Source organism: Nestor notabilis, unplaced genomic scaffold, assembly GCF_000696875.1.
Source record: "Nestor notabilis isolate BGI_N333 unplaced genomic scaffold, ASM69687v1 scaffold3923, whole genome shotgun sequence".
Lineage (NCBI taxonomy): Eukaryota > Metazoa > Chordata > Aves > Psittaciformes > Psittacidae > Nestor > Nestor notabilis.
Window position 1 is genome coordinate 7,947 of NW_009923119.1, and position 17,155 is coordinate 25,101.

At 44.9% G+C, this 17,155-nt stretch overlaps 1 protein-coding gene across 1 annotated transcript in view; it reads right to left on the reverse strand.

The window, feature by feature from the left end:
- Nucleotides 1-189: 189 nt before the first annotated feature.
- The window catches only part of MTSS1 (metastasis suppressor 1), a gene marked incomplete at its 5' end in the record, with an annotated part of 33,169 nt that continues 16,203 nt past the window's right edge, over nucleotides 190-17,155 (reverse strand). The window contains 6 exons of the mRNA XM_010011957.1: nucleotides 190-1,217; nucleotides 2,674-2,836; nucleotides 3,614-3,778; nucleotides 5,695-5,889; nucleotides 14,672-14,882; nucleotides 16,911-17,008. Coding sequence (XP_010010259.1) covers nucleotides 520-1,217; nucleotides 2,674-2,836; nucleotides 3,614-3,778; nucleotides 5,695-5,889; nucleotides 14,672-14,882; nucleotides 16,911-17,008 — 1,530 coding nt within the window. The remainder of the gene's footprint in view (nucleotides 1,218-2,673; nucleotides 2,837-3,613; nucleotides 3,779-5,694; nucleotides 5,890-14,671; nucleotides 14,883-16,910; nucleotides 17,009-17,155) is intronic.

Consider the following 17,155-nt stretch of genomic DNA (forward strand, 5'->3'; position numbering starts at 1 on the left):
GCTTTATTTATTTTCTTTAATACTTCAATGAGGATCTGTTCCTTACGGCTTGACTTAAACTTCAGAGTAAGTCCCATTGTTTTGTTCTTTTTTACCCTCACTATGACAAGGCGCTCTACAAAAGCTTGCAAAAAAGCCGAATTCTCCTTAAGTCCCTTTGCTGAAGTTTAACTACTCGACACGTTTTTGTTTCTCCTATGATTTAAAACTTTACAAAGAGAGTTATAAAAAAGGTAAATGGGATTTGGCACCTTCAGAAAAAATTAAAAGTGTAACTTAGACCAAAAAAAAAAAAAAAAGGCAGAAACAAAATCATTGATATTTACAAATTAAAACACCAGCGAAGATCATGTCTTACTACGCTCTTTCACCTTGTTTTCTCCTCTAGAGTACTTGCACACTGTCTGATACCGAGTATCTTAAAAACTTCATTGATTACAGATTGGAATGGATAGAGACAAACTACTTTCCTCACAGTTCCCTCTCGGTGGCTTTAGTACTCCGGCAGCTTCTCCGCTCCTAGGAAATACGAGGTGCCGAGCGGTCATTCGTGGTCGTCTTCTTCAGCTTGACGCCGCGCCGAATGGCGTTCAGCATGTCTTCCCCTTGCGGGACGTCCCCGGGACTCAGCTCTCCGGGATCGAGCTCCGGCTGCCCCGCGGGTGCCAGGGCACCGGCACCATCCCGGTCGCTTTCCTCACCCTCTCCCTCGGGAACCGCTTGCCTCTGCTCGTCGGCACCGCTCAGTTTCTGGCTGGACGGCGGAGGGTTGACGGATGCTTGTCCGCTCCATGAGGATGAGGGCATGCTGGTGACGCCCTGCCCGCCGTCCCCCGCTGCCGGAGAGTCGGGACTTTGCTCGGGACACTCTTCCGTCCCAGCGAGGGTGCCGGGGAGCCCCCCCGGGATGTCGGGGACAGTTGGTGTTTTGACAGGAATCACTGGGGTCTTGATCGGGATGGGCCCTCCCCCGATGGTGCCGCGTCTGACCGAAGGCTTGGTGGAAGGGGTCCGTCTGATGGTGGCGACGCCGGGGGTGACGATGACCGGTCCAAGCGTGGTGGGCAGACCTGCGGTGGAAGCAGGACGCTTGGTTTGAAACATTCTGCGATAGGACTGGCTAATGTCGCTGTTTCTTGGGATGGTGGAGGATTTGTCAAACTCTTGTTGTTCTGCCTCCTGGTCACCACTCACAGAGAAATAATCATAATCTGAAACTGATGCCAAAAGACACAGTTAGGAAGAAGCTGCAGAAGACAGCTCAGTCATCACAGAACCAGAGAAGGGTTTAGGTTGGAAGGGACCTTAAAGATCATCTAGTTCCAACCTCTTCAGGGACACCTTCCACTAGAGCAGGTTGCTAAAAGCCCCTGTGTCCAGCCTGGCCTTGAACACTGCCAGGGATGGGGTGTCACTAAGTATATACAAAAAACGTATACACTATATACTGTTAAGTATTAAAAAAAGGTATATATGCCAAAAAAGCCTGGAGGCCAACAGCAATTAAGAGAGGTTCCACCTTCAGGAGGAAGGAAGCCTGAGATACTGTGACCAAGATTCTCTGACTGTGTAGCTGAAGGCAGGCACTGGAGCAGCGTGACCCTGAGCCTGCGGGGTGCCCACATCTCTTGTGAAAGAGAACAAGAACCGCACCACTCAGTACCATCTCTGGACCTAATTAAGTAGCAAAGATTCAGTACTTGTTTGCAACATTAAGATACCAAAACCAGCATTCTACAAGCCATATGCTACCACTTGTAGATACAAATACTTCAACCAGTCAGTGACTAAAAGGCATACTGTAGGCTGGGCAATGTGGGGCGCAGGGGACTGTGTACCAGTGATTTCAGCAGCAAATCTGCTTATTTTGCAAACAAGGTAAATCCCAGCTGTCAGCTCTGAAAACTCAGCCTCAGCTTTAGAAACTGCGTCGGGTTCCTGCCCTTCCATGTAACTGCTGAGCCAAGCTGGGCCCTCTACAAGCCCCACTGCCTCTTGTGACTGCCCAGCACCACCGACCTCGGCTGAGCAAACAAGGCGGTTGCTGAACCCCAAACACCAAACTCGGTACCTCTCAGCCTGCTGCTGGTTCTGAAACAGGGTACAAACCCCAACACCTTACTGCAGCTCCCCAGGTATGCCCGAGTTAAGGTCTCCAATGGATTCTTTTTCCAAATACAATATTTCTGCTTAGGTAGGAAATAAAAGGTCACAAAGGGAAACCAAGAGCAGATTCAGAGCACTGATGGAAGAAGAAAGCAAAGCTCATGAGTGAGTATTTGCTAAGACAATAGCCAGAGAGGACACTACTACCACAAGAAGGATGCAATACCAGCGTCATTCCACTTAACCCATGAAATGTAATTCCAGCATCTTCTTTAAAATGGTAGCATCCTTAAGCTAAAGCTCACTTTAGTAATGCATAAGAAAATAATACGATCATTCAGCACATTCACTACGCAGCAATGCAGGTTTCTATTTAATTAATAAATCCAGGCTGCATTCCAAGCTGGAAAAAACTTCACAACAGCAACATTTGTCCCTTTCTCCCCAGCTGAGTGACAGTGACCAGTGAGTGCCAGCTGCTGGAATACAGCTCCCTGGCACCGCGGGGTGAGTGTGTGACGGGCAGGCTGGGAACGCTCTGAAAGGGAACATCTGCTGGATGGGTACCTTGCGATGGGATCGTGTCCTCTGAGCAGCACGGAGTTGTTGTCTGGGTGCTGTAGCCGCTGGAGCACTGCAGGGAATCCCGGCTGCTCCTCTGGGTGTCCAGCTGCAGCCCTCTTGTCAGAGCGAGCGCCAGCTCCTCGCAGGCCTCCATCTCCTCACCCTGCTGGTTACACACAGGGAAGAGACTCGTTTTGTCTAGGAGGGTGAGTCAGTCTCCATGACCTTCAGCTGCCTCTCCTCCCAGGCAGTTTGTCACCCATCACAACCCAACAGACTGCGTCCAACCACTTACTAGGGCTTAGAAACATAAACTTCTTTGGATGCTGTTTCTCTACAGATGCCAGTACCCAATGGCACCTTGTCTCACACTGTGGCTTCCACTGACCACACCAAAACCTCACCAGTATCGCTGGCCGGATAAACACGTGCCAACACAGAATCACAGAATGGTTTGTGTTGGAAGGGACCGTAAAGATCACTCAGGTCCAACCCCCTGCCACGGGCAGGGACACCTTCCACTAGGAGCAGGTTGCTCCAAGCCCCTGTGTCCAACCTGGCCTTGAGCACTGCCAGGGATGGGGCAGCCACAGCTTCTCTGGGCAACCTGGGCCAGGGCCTCAGCACCTTCACAGGGAAGAACTTCTTCCTAATGTCTAACCTAAATGTACCCTCTTCTAGTTTAAAGCCATCCCCCCTTGTGCTCTCACTCCACATCAGAAAGTACGAGCAGGAGCCAGCACATCCACTCCTCTGCACCAAACAGTGTATCTGAAAGCAGAGCGTCACCCTTGTGGCAGCCGACACCGTCATGCTCCGGGGTACCCTCTTCTAGTTTAAAGCCATCCCCCCTTGTGCTCTCACTCCACATCAGAAAGTACGAGCAGGAGCCAGCACATCCACTCCTCTGCACCAAACAGTGTATCTGAAAGCAGAGCGTCACCCTTGTGGCAGCCGACACCGTCATGCTCCGGGGTCTCTGGGCCTCCTCCGGGGCCACGGGGGGTCCGCTCGGAGCTCCTCCATTGACATCTGGCTCCCGCTTCTCCTTGCGACGCTGCAACGTGTTCACCATCGGCTGATCGTATGGGCCTGGTTTGGCCCAGTCCTAAGGAAACGTGCTTGTTAGTGACAGCCTGCGTCAGAACTGGGCTTCAATTACACACAAACTATGCACGAGGGCAGTTTTAGTGCAACAGGTTATGTATCAAACGGGATGTGCCTTTCTGAATAAGGCCAGATGTAAATTAATTGTGAGGATATTAAAGATCTCCATTTATCAAACCTACTCCCTCTATTAAAGGGAACCTAGATTTCCTATTCTAGGTGTTCTTACAGGAAGATATTTAACATTTTAATACTACAGTTTTTTCTAAATGGAATTCCATTGTGTTAAAGCCTGTATTTTCAGGAGTTCAAATGTAAAAATCACTGGCACACAGCAGAAAATATGCATGTATGTCCAATCAGTGGTGTAACTGTTCTAGATGGACACAAGTTCTCCATTACGTGCTGTTTGGAATGTCTTCAATTCTGAAAAATTAGGCTTGAACACATTTTTGATACCCATCAGAAGAGCAAGGTACTCTGAGCAATCTCGGTTTACTGACTAGCTGAAATCTAGTTTGTAAGAGAGAGATCTGTACTGAAGAAAGACTTCACTGAACCACTGGTGCCAAATCTGAAACAGAAACTCCTCAGGCCACGAGGGCTCTCTTCACTCAGGGCTCTATTAAGCAAAGTCCTGAGAGTGTCCAGAGACCACACAAGAGCAGGACTGATCAGTGACCTGTGCTGGGACGCAGAACCACTGCTAAGCAGCAGCTCCCCACAGGTAGGGGCAAGCCTGATCCTAAGAGAGTTTTCCTTCCCCAAGACAAGGAGTGCTTTAAAAATCAAAGAACCTGTGTGTGATTTTCACTCGCATGTGTCTCAGCCCAAGGTATGGCAAGTGCAAGGCAGCTGCACTGAGAGAACCCCTGGTTTCAGGCATTTTGGTTTTATTAACAGATATGAAGCTCTGCTTTGCCTTCACAGCTGTGTCTCTGCTCTAAGGGGTTTGCACTGACAAAGCGTTTCTGGCATGGACACAACCGGTGACCCTGAAGCCCCAGGACCACTGTGGCCACGCTGTGTGTATGTCTCAACAGTCCCCAGCTGCTGGAGAAACAGATTAGGGGGATCCATAACAAGGTACCTCAATTTACATGTATAAGAAAGGTCCCATGGTGCATGTGCAATATCCTATAACCATCCACAGGCACCTAAGACCTGTGTAGGTACCATGAGCTGCCCATCAGCCTTGCAAAGATTCAGGGCAACAGGCTTGCTCTTGGGCAGTCTCCCAGGGGAACTGACTGGCAGGGACAAGAGCCAAGGCTCTGGCAGACCAGAGACATTTTGATGCCAAGGAAGACCCCTGCAGATCCAACTGGAGCAACTGGAAGACGTTGCTGCACTCTGACTGTTTTGGTGGTCTCACCCAAGGGAGCAGAACAAGCTGGGTGAGCACGTTCAGTCTGTGCAGAGAAGCTGGGACAGCTTCAGTCATAAAGATGCCCCCCCTCTGGAGCCACTCCAGCTGGGTATGCAAGAGCCTATCTGCCTACAGCTACCACAGTGAGAACAGCACATCCTTCCACACAGGGTTTCAGTAAGCCAACGGGATGCTGAGTCTGCACTTCCCTGCTCAAGTGAGTGCTTTGACGGTGCTAAACAAGCTCTTTTCTTGCTGAATAGAGCCCAGAGTGCTTTCACCAATGTTCCAGAGTTAAACTATTCCTCCCTACCTACGTGTTGTCAGCTTTAACATGTGTTGGGCAGTGCCAGGACAGACAAACGCATTCAGAAACACCCCCGACCAGATATTAGCTCTCTGATTATCACCATGCAGTGCCCATTCAGAGTGACATTAAACAGAGGAAATCAACGGGTAATTACATGGACCGAAAGGGAGCAACAACTGCCGTGTGCACACTGTTGGGATGAGGAGGTGAGGACTGCCACAACAAAAGGAACACAAACCTTCCAGCTAGGGATCTTAGATGATGGTAACATGCCTGGCCCAATGGTGTAATAATGAGCGTAGTCTGGAAGGAGGGCTGAGGGAGCCCGAGTCCACGCGCGGGAGACAGGCGGGAAATGAGGGAAAGGACCTGCACCAACTGAAGCTACGGATGGGTCACTTGATAAACTACAGTGATAAAACCCATTAGACAACTGGAAACGAAACAAATAAAAAAAAAACAAAATCAGAGAAATTAATATAAACAGAATGAATATGAAAATACACTGTGACTGATGGCTCGAGGGAGGAAACTTCTGTATCGTAAAACAAAAGAAAGAGAAAGCTTAGCTTTGCTGCACATAAACAACAGAAAACCGACACAATGCTTGGTACAGAAGTGAGATTGCTTGAAAATTGTTATGTGGTGTAACAAATTTCAGACATCAATCTAGCAGTCACTGTCTCCAGGCTGAGCAGCTTTGCCTTCTGTCCATGAAAGCAGCACACTGAAAACAGCCTTTGCAAGTTAGGTATCCTGCAGACTGCAGACACAGAAACAAAACATTCCCAATACTGGAGGCATTTGCATTGCTGGCATTTATTCTGCGTAGCTGGACAGAGAGGAAAAGCATAGAGCCTTCAAACATGATGTGTGCTGGCTGTGTGATGACATAGAAGGAAAAAAAGAGGAAACCAACAGCAAGGATCTTCCAGATGAGAATGGAGACTGCTATCACCTCCTCCCCTCATTCAGAGTGTATCCCACAGAATTTATTCCAAACTATTCTTTTGTTTTCCTTTTCGTTCTTGTCAAAGCCAAACCCCAATTGCTCAAATGCTACCTAATGGGAGAGAGGGGAGAAGCCACAAATAGTAAAACCTGGGCAGGATGCTCTTTGTTAGGCAGCCAGCTGGGACTGGGCAGTGTTCCACAATCTCTTTGAGTAGGAAAGGTGGACAAAGAAGCTTTTTGTAGAAAATTAACTCTGTAAAATGCCCAATTTGTAGCTTCCCCCCAGCAAGTAGTCTAAAGGCAAGTGCCACTGTGGTTTATTCAAACAGATTTCATTCCTAAGGGAGAGTGCAACAGTTCCTATTCTCATCTTCACAGAGAGGAATCCTGGCTGGGCCCCATGCACTTTATTTGTCCACACATTGCTGGGTTTGGATAACGACCTGGTAGGTTTGTATGTCTTTGAGATGAAGTTTTTCACCTTATCTGTGGAGGCCCAAGCCCCCATGGTGGAGCCTGAGCTGACTGAGGTGGGGGAACTGCACTCGCTCACTGACTGGCAGGTTTCAGAGGCTTCTGAAGAGGCAGAGCTGGACGAATTCTGCAGCGTAAAACAGCACCGCAACGCAGGGGAGGGAGACACAAGCCACCAAAAAGGGAAAAAAAACCAACACAAACAACAACAAAACCAAAAAGACAAAAAGCACACACACAGAGACACACAGGAGAGAGGGAAGGATGAGAGAAGCAAAGGGTTAGGCTTTTAAAATCAATCAGAAACTGCTCAAAACCATTGCTAATGTTCAGGAAATCTATGAGAAACAAAACAAGCCATTTGCTTAATGCGAGAACTTGCCACGCTGCTTGGGAATGAGGGACTTGAGGCAGTGATCTCAACTCCCCATTGCAACTTCAGCGCCTCAATTCTGTTAGCTGTCTCAGAGCAAGAAGCTGAGGGAGCTGAAGGCACCTACGGTCCAACCATGCAATGTGCTGAGACAACTGATTTATACAGATACGCAGATCATCAGTACTTCAAAGACACAAAGTTTAGATTTCAAACATGGAGCAGCAAACGCCACTTACATTCACAAGTTCTCGGATATTCTGATCTGCAAAAGTGCTTGTGAAAAACTCATCCGAGTTCAAATATTATGGAACAGAGAAAGAAGTGATACTTACCCGAATTGGAGGTTTCCAAAGTGCATTATCTGTATGCATGTGCCTCTGGGTAGTATGCATACACCAAAAGCACTCTGACTCAAACTTTTCTGCCCAGCAGCCAATACGAAGGTTACAGGTACTCTGCTGAGTGCTTTCTCTTAACAGCAGTGAGAGAAAGTATCAGGGACTTGGATGGAGAGCGAAGGAAATGCAGGACAGTGCCCACCAAACACCTCAGACATTTTGCTCCTACCTAGGAATTTATCTTCCAGTTTCCAGTGCATGCCTTTAGGGACATTTGCTGCTGCAAGACCTCTACAACAGCATCTAATTCACCTACAGGTAGGCCAAGGTGAATAGCCACATGGACCATTTTACCAACTACAATGCTTTTACACATCTCCCCCTTGGAAGCGGCAGCCCCTCAGTAGGGGTGTGCATGCAGGTCCCACCAAGTGCTCAGAAATGGTCAAGAATATAGGCAAAGTAGTCAGGGCAGTACAGAGCTCTATTGACTGTCAGGAAATTCAGCACTAGCAAGACGATTTCATCCTCTGGAAGTCCAAGACCTGTGAAGCAAGTCTGTCTAAACATATCCCTGGCATTTTATTTTATGACAGCAGAGAGAACGTGCTCTTGTATCAAGTTAGTGTTGCAAAGCCTCAGTTCTCAAGCAACGGCACTTGAGGAGGGAGGGAAATCTCATCTGAAATAAAATTCCATCAGTTAACCTTGGATGGGATCTTGGGGTGAGTCTGCAATAAAGATAGCTGGGTAAGAGGCACTGTAGAGGAGCAATTACTGCTAACACCCAGAAGTTGTCTCAAAGCTCGCCAGAAGCTACATATCAGGAGTGTATAGCTAATTGCCTAGGTAAAAAGAGGTATCAGTATCCTGAGACAGAACATCATCACCATAAGGATTCTGGTGAAGACTTCTGGGGCTGTTGAGAAGAAATACAGTATCAGCATCTTGAGCTTCACAGCAAACTGTAGGTTTAAGTGAAACTTTGCAAAGGCTGCTGAAATGAATTTAAAAACCATGTAAAGTGGTGGATTATTTTATAGAAATAACACATATCCCATCTTATGCTGACGTGAGGTCAGATCTGCGGGTGACCTGTCAAATGTGTTTAGGGTGCAAGTAAGCTCAGCTAACGAGGCAGTAAGAGTTGAGGTGTATCAGAAGAAGCTACAGCAAATGACACAAACCTGTTAAGGAGAGAAGTGACAAGTACGCAGTGGAGTACCCAACGATGTTTTGTGGAACTTGTCTCATTCTTGATTTAATGCAACTCCTTTTACAGGAAAAAACCTCTAAAAATAAGAATACTGACAAACATGAGCTGCAGTTGACTCTGCTGTCAGACACAACTACAGTACCCTAAATGGAAATGAGCCTATTTCTTCTATCCTTAGAGAAAAATACATTATGGAAAATTAGCTTTTACGCTAAATCTCCAGAGTTCTGCCTGACACTGCAGGTAGCTCAGAAAAGAAACGGTTTGAGAAGCCCCATGAGAACACTCACACTAGTGTTACACTTTGGCCAGGGAAAAAAACAAAAGGAAAGAAAAATGTAATTACAGAAAATGCTTTTTGAACCCCCCATATTTATGGTCTGTAAGGCCCTCCTGGGTCTGCACACTCTGCACATGGCAGGGCACACAAAGAAGGGTCTGAGTTCCACACACAGCATCGTGCCACCTTGTTTTCTGCAGATGGCCCTGTGATGACAAGTGAGAATTTGGAGTTTACATGTAATAGACTTTTCCTGTTTACAAGCCAGAAACTTCATGAGATTATGTCAAGTAATGGTAGAAATGGGTCATAAATGAGGTTTATTAGCAATAAAGCTGCATGTAGCAAATAAATGGGAAAAGGCCAAAAATGCACATTTTGAAGATGCAAGGAATTGTTCTGTTTATTTGGTGTATGGGGAGAAAAGCCTGGAAGTGGTGAACTTATTTATGCAATAAAATGATTCCAAGGTGAAAAAAAAGATGGAAGACAGGACTCTCCCACTAACTCAGCACGGCCAGTTCCAGCAGGCAAAGCTAGACCAAGGGTGAACCAAGATGCCATGGGGAGAACTCCTGAAGGAAATGCAAGAAGTGGTGGTAGGGAAACAGGGTCTCCTCGTCTTGAGAAACTTGGATGGAGCAAGGAAGGTCTTGCTAAAAAAGGATTACAACAGTGAGAAAACGATGGAGAAGGAGGCAGAGAATGCTGAACTCCTGGAAGGAAAGGTGTAAAGAAAACACGAGTGACAGCAGGTCAAAGGCTGCCTGGATCAGATGCAGAAACAGTCTGGAATGGTTGGAGCTGGGTATGGGAAGCACAGACCACCCTTCGTTTCTTAGTAGGAAGTACATAAAGGGGTGAAAACAGAAACTGCACAGTCACTGCTTGGGCAAAAAGCCTCCAAATGTTTGAGTGCTTGTTCTAAGTGCACTGGCACAGGCGCTCCTGGAGACACACACAGGCAAACACCGGGCAGAGCAGTTTCTCCTCCACACCCCACGGAGTGAGAAATTTGACTGCTGGGTGTTTTCAACTTATTTTTGTCGATTCCTTTTTTCACTGCCTGTTTAGTTTGATTAATTTTTAAAATTACTTCTTCCATTTTAGCTATTTTAACCCTGGGATATAAGTTTTGTTTCCCCACAGCTGCGGTAATGGTGGTTCTGCTCTGCACTCAAACCATCTCTTCTGAGAAAAGGCTTGAAGTTAACAGTATCAGCAGAAAGCTTAAACTGTGCTCTGCCCGGCAATAACCAGTTCCTCAAATGCATGTTGTACATGTGTAGCTTGGTATCTGGTCTCTCAGACATTGTGCCAAGGCTTGTTCTTGGGTAGCGTCCCACTGCTTGCTGTGGTATGTATGAATTCCAGCAAGGATAGAAAAAAAAAGCTGTATTTTGGGCTATTGGACTGTATGATTGTGTTTTCCATCTGTTGTCCTACTAACCTATAAAAGAACTGCTGTTACCTTGGATTACTTGCATCCTTTGTCTGCTATGTTTTCCATTCAAATACAGTATTATTTACTTAACCCCTTCCCTTCCTCAGCTACTGAACAGAGCTCCCTGGGCTCTCCCAAGAGACCAAATCCTAATGAAGAGCTTGGACCAGTGTCTCTCTACAGACAGTGGAAGACATCTCAGTTACTCTTTAAGAAGCTCTGGATAGTAACTCAAAGTCACCACCTCAATTTGCCTCACTTCCCGGAATGTGTCTCTACTGACCTCTCTCTTCTACTCAGGGACAAACTGTTGGGAAACTGAACTTAAAAAAGGAATTTAAGCAGAAACAAATACCAGGGATTATTTACAGATTCAATTCAGGGTTTGATTTTGCTCTTGGTTTTAAGGTCTGATTTTGGAGCATTTCTTAATTTACATGGAAAACAGTTGTAACAATATATTTTCCCTGTTCTAACCTCAAGCTACGTAAAAGCAATGGGGTCTCCTCAAAAGCAGCATCTTTCCAGCTTGCTAATCTGTACATGCAGAAGCAAGTTCACATTTAGCTTCCTTCTATTTCACTGTTTATAGAAAGCTATTTCCAGAATATTCTAACAATAAAGACTTAATCCTCTATTGCTTGACAGCACATCAGCAGTTTTTCCTCTTCTTCATCTGCTTTCATCCCCAGGAAGTCATAAGCAGCCTCTAAAATCCAACTGTCTAATTGCTTCCCCCCGTGTGTCTGCACTCCAAGTCCATTGATCCTTGTATTATTATCCTCAAATATAACAGTACTACTACCACATTACTTCATCACAGATACTCCTAGACCTCAGTCTGCCTCTTACACAGGGCCATGTGTGGGTTTAGCAGCACCAGCCATGTTCAGTGCTCATGCAGAGCCAGTCTGTGCTCCCAGCAGCAGGTCTGTCCGACGGGCTTTACCTGGTGTCAGTACATGCCACGGGCAATGCTGGCCATGGCTGACCTCACATGTGGCATTCAGAGAAACTGTTCTGCTCCAGGAAGAGACCTGTGATGCTTTTCCAGCTGCTAAGGTACACCCAAATGTACTTGCTTAATTAAGAATAAAGCACTTTACAGTGACCCTTCCACATGTACAGCTATCTGTTACAGGCCAAACACTTTCACTCGCAGTGATGCTAACATCCACACTGCAGAAAAGTGATTGGTCTAAACCAGTGTAAGGGCAGAGTCTGGTTTTGTAATTGCTTTTGCCCTATCTTCTATGCAGAGTGTGGTAACTGTAAAGACTTACTGCTCAGCAGCTATGCACTGAAAAGCAGTCTTCATTTTGCCAGTCACCTTTCCTCTGGTATAATCTTGATCTTGTTTAAATCTCTATTTTATTATTCCTTATATAATACATAAATTATTCCTTGTTTGAGACACTGCCCCAATCTGTGATTAATTTTCAGTGACACTTGCTTGTCTAAAATGTAGATGAGAGTATGAAAGCTTCACATAATTCATATATTCTCATTCCCACAATATGGGAATTTCATGTAGCCCTCTTCTACTCTTTAAATCCATCATTAAATCAGCTTTGTTGCTATTCTCAGTCCCACAATATGGGAATTTTATGTAGCCCTCTTCTACTCTTTAATTTAAATCCATCATTAAATCAGCTTTGTTGCCCCAGTAGATGCCACAGCACGTAGCTAGCAAACATCAGCAAAGCATCCACCTGCGCAAGATATACAGCTTTTAATTTCCTTTGTTGATTCCAGAGCTTGCTTTTCTGCTTTCCCAGTGTCACTACTAGAAACAATGACATCAGAGTTTTAAACACAGCAGCTGAGTTTGCTGCTCCTCCCCACCCAGCCCCGAGCCTCAAAAGCACAGTAGCACAAGGAAGCTCTGTCAGTTGGTTAGAGACACACAACATGGAGTAACGCTGTAAATTGAACAGCTTCTCGGTAAGCTCACGATCACAATCATCTGTCAGCACAACACACACAATTTACTTAGTGCTGAACATACAAAGCGAGACACTTAAGCAAAGATGAAGCGGCCAGGCAATGATCTGTTACCTTTTCCTCTGAGTAAAGGTATACAGACCTAGAGACATACAGAGCACATACCTATTTGTTATACCAACACACTACGCTTGTCAAGTCAACACCACACTGCTGCAGCCTCCTACAGCTCGTTAATAGCTCAAGTGATGCTTGGATCTGTTTGCAACTTTATGGATGGTTTCTAAAGTGAAGTGAAAGCATATGAACTTAGCTGGTGTAAATCAGCATGGCTCCCATCAACTGTCAGGATGTTCTGCCAGCTGACACCAGCCTAAGTTCCCTCCCCTGTTTAACAGGGGAACTTGCAAAGAGAGGTATTGGGTTTTTTCCATGCTAAGGGCAATTGCAAAGTTACATCCTCATCTGCAAACGCAGCATCATCATGTAGATTACCACCCTTTTATGCAGGTGCAGTGGATACTATGAAAACCAGAGATGATGCTAGCATGTATAACGGATGGATGTATCTTAAAAGCCAACTTCCTTACCTTGGTACTATTGCAGTCTACTTTATTATTGCTCATTTACTTTTTTGCATTTCACTTAGGTTAGCCATAGCCAATCTAAACAAAACATTCATTTTAGTAGTGTGCACAAAGTTCTTCAGGATGTCATCTATAAAAAATGGTGATGTCCAGACTGGGGACAGTGCAGAAGATGCATTCATTTGAAAAGAAAGCATTTCTATTAAAATGAAAGAGGTAAATATATTAAAAAACTGTTGAGCTTCCCTTCAGAATATGTTCCAAGCTTAAATGAACCCGTGTTGTTTTGGATGATACCCTAAAAATTACACTGAGGGTGCTATTTACTAAATGCTTTGCAAAAGTAAGGCTCTGTGTGCTGTTAAAGGTGGTGTAGGAGCAGCTTCAGTGCGCAGGTAACACTTTGAAACTGCTAACATTGAAACTGCTGGCTCCTTGCTGACCTCGAGGATTAAAACCATCAACTCCCCAGCACAGGAAAAGGAGTGCAGCTACATTTATTAAACTAAAGGACAATCTTCTCCAGTGACCTCAGGTTGTACTAAAAAATGAGTGATACTCAACAACAGGATATTAGCTCCACCTCAGTTTTGTAACTAAGATTTATGATGGGATTTATAACGTGAGATGGCAGCTCAGCCTTATTTAAAAAATATTGCAGTTGCAGTGTGATTTGTTAAAAAAAAAATACCCAAAATAGAAAAGATTATTCCTGTGCTGAAGGATATGTGCCATGGAGGCACACAAACCTCCGCCTGCAGGAGGAATGAGGCCATGAGCAAATAGAGCAGCAGCTTCCTCCTGCAGACCAAAAAATGCTCTAGAAAAGTTCTGCTTATATTTGTAGTGAAATCCTGTTAGTTTGGCTGGGTTCAGGATCTTACCATATATGACTATGCGAACACTTCTGATGAGTTCCAGAAAGAATTAAAAATGCCTCTTATTTTCATGCAAAAACCTTATTTCTGCAAGGTGCTCAACTGAGAGCCAAAAAGAGCAGCCCCATCTGCAGAACGGGATGTCATAAAAACCAGCAAAACCAATTTCATATCACACTGTTAATGGCATTTTGATTTTTCCAGGCCCTTTGCAGGGGAGGAATAAAAGTAGTCTGTCTGATGCTGAAGCCACTAGTGTCAATACTAGGGCTGTCAGAGGGCTGTTCTGGCACTGACACTTGTCCATTAAACAGTAACCAGCCACCATATATTAACGACTTGCAATCTGTGCAGGATATTATCTGGTAACCTCAGTGGGTCAAGGTAATATTATTCCCTCCTGTGAGGTGGGACTTCTTGCTCTACCTTGTCTATATGTATCTGAAAGTTAGGCATCTAGGCTCCCTTCAGAGCCAGAGTGAAAACCAAATTCCCTGAGAGCAACTCATCCCTCTTCTCAGGGATGCTGCAAAAGCAGCATAAATTACTCCAGCTAGAGGCCCAACTTTTAGATGGATGACGTGCAGTGAGACCAACCTTACCCTCAGTGTTTAACCTGACTCCAAGGTACCCCAAAACCACACCAGATCCTTTTTGTGAAAGGTGAGCCAAGTTAAGAGAGTCCAGCTCACGCTCAGTTTTTTGTTCTCATGCTTGCACGTACCTGGTTAGGTGCTTCTGGTGGCATGGGGGATGGCGATTTGGACTGGAAAGCATCCTGGGACATGAATCCAGAATCATGGGAGGACACACTGGACAGCCTCATGGGTGCCTGCTGAGGCAGATTGGAGCTGCGATAGCGATAGTGTGAACTAGGTGAGTGCGAGTGCGAGCCACTGGACCGGGAATCACTACTGTTAACGCTGTTCAGACTGCTGTGAGAGACAAAAGGAACAAAGAAAGGAAGGGGGAGAGGAAAAGACACAAGGGCGGGGTGGGGAGAGACCCATATACAGTACAATTAACATTCCACATGTCTCTAGCAACAGGCAGCATAAACCGGAAAAGAAAAAATGCTGACAAATTAAATTTAAATATATATATATGCACATATATATCAGTAAAGAACTGTAGCAGCTGCAGTATCCCTTACAATTAGAGAGAAAATGGCATTTTACCTTCAATTGTACCCAAATAATCAAATTCTGTAGCCACTCAGAGTTCAAAGTGAGGTTAGGGATGAAGGGCTGGATCACTACGTGCCCTCTAGCACTTGCACAAAACCCTCTGCTGATGGCTCTCTCCTGTTCCCACCTTACACCTTATTGCTCTTGCACCATGGCCCAAATTTTCAATGGGATCCCTAGCATGGGGTCCGAAGGCATCACACTTCATCTGAAAGTCTGCCTCTAGATGTGCCATTGCAACCAGTCTAACCTTGTTAGCCTTGTCAGTCAGCAGGCAAACCTGTGAGACTTTTGGAAGCATCACTGAAACCCCGTGCTTCAGAGTACCTGCAACAAGTTACACTCACATAAAGGCTACCTACCAGGAAGAAAGCATGTGATGGGACAGTGAGTGAAGTCAAACCTCTGGGTACGCAGGTTTAATTAGTAAGATGGTCAGAGAATTAAAACTCCAAATGAATATCCATAAAAATATTTGAGTTTTCAAACAGAGAGATTCATTTTTAATCTCCAGTGTCCATGAATGACAGCAACAACACACTAGCTGCAATGTGGGAGCCTCTGAAGCTTCCTGCTCGGGTGGCTGAGCAGGACTAGCAGGATACATCAATCTGAAGGCAGCTTCCTACTTTTGTTGGCAGGAGCCCACTGACTAGCTGAAGGGATAGCTCTGAAGGATACACGGGTGAGGACTGCACCTCCTGTTCACAAATGCCATGTACACAGAAGATGTCCAAGTCAACTTGGAGCAGGGGAAGAGGAGATTTGCCTTACTTTACCCATACACAACAGTCTGTTGCCAGACAGATTTTACCACACAAGAAGATGAGGTTGATTAAGAACAGATGATGGGCTTTTGGGGGTTTTTTTCTGCCATTTTCTTTTACAGCTTCAGGATATTGCATCTTTCAGCCTGTGCTCATTGCTCTAAATATGCATGTTTTCACATATATATATATATAAAAGTACTGAAGGTTATTTTATATATATCTGCATGCAGAGACAAGTAGGTACATAGAAGAAGTCATGTTCACTTGCTCTGACATGCTATAGGTAACTTTGCTCATACACAGGGAACCTGTAGTACATAATTCATAAAGCAAACTAAAAGGTAATCATTTGAGAGCAGCTAGAAAGGTGTTGAGCAGAATACACAATAGGATATCTTCCTTTTCAGTAAAAGGAAAGAGTAAATGTAGACACCAGGGTATGGGGGCAACATGCTAATAAACTGTTTTATGAGAGAAAACAGTTTTTACAGAGAAAGCATAGACAGAATCCAGTGTTTCAACATATTCCAGGACAGCATTAGACAGCATTAAACAGTCAAAAAAACTTCTATCAAAAAAGCATTTCCATCTAGCAGACTGATAGGGCAACTGGCAAGGACGTTTTTCCTTTTCAAACTGTTTAAGTGATTAGTAACAGCTACTTAGAATAATCTAAAAAGTCATCACATGAAAAACAGAAAAGGAAATTCTGAATGCACAGTATCAGAGCTTAGATCAGTACAGTCTGCTCTTTGACCTGAAATGGATTCAAGAGAACTGAATCAAAAGCATCTTCTAGTTGCCTTGAGTTCAAAAGTTGTTCAGTCATGCCCATCCTTTTTAATATTCCCAGTCACACACTTAAATGGATAAAGACCATGAGGGGTTGATTTCATTAAGAGTCATTATTTAAGATTTAAGAATGCATATAAATCCATATCACAGTCTGAACTTGCCTCCCTTTGTCCCCAAACAGGTTAAAATTAAATATTACCAGTCTACTTACCTGCAAACACTAGATTTTCTGGACATGGTAGTACTGGGAGAGGATGGAGGAGTCTGATAAGACCAGCTGTAATCAGAACCTTTCAAATCTAAAATTACCTGATGAAAGATAATCAATAGCATCAAGGACGTGGAATTTCTCCCCCCTATTAACAGAAAGCATCTGCTCGTCATACAACATTCATCACAACAACAACCTTTCAGTGCCAACTGACCCAATCTCAGTTCTCTTCCAGAACTACACTG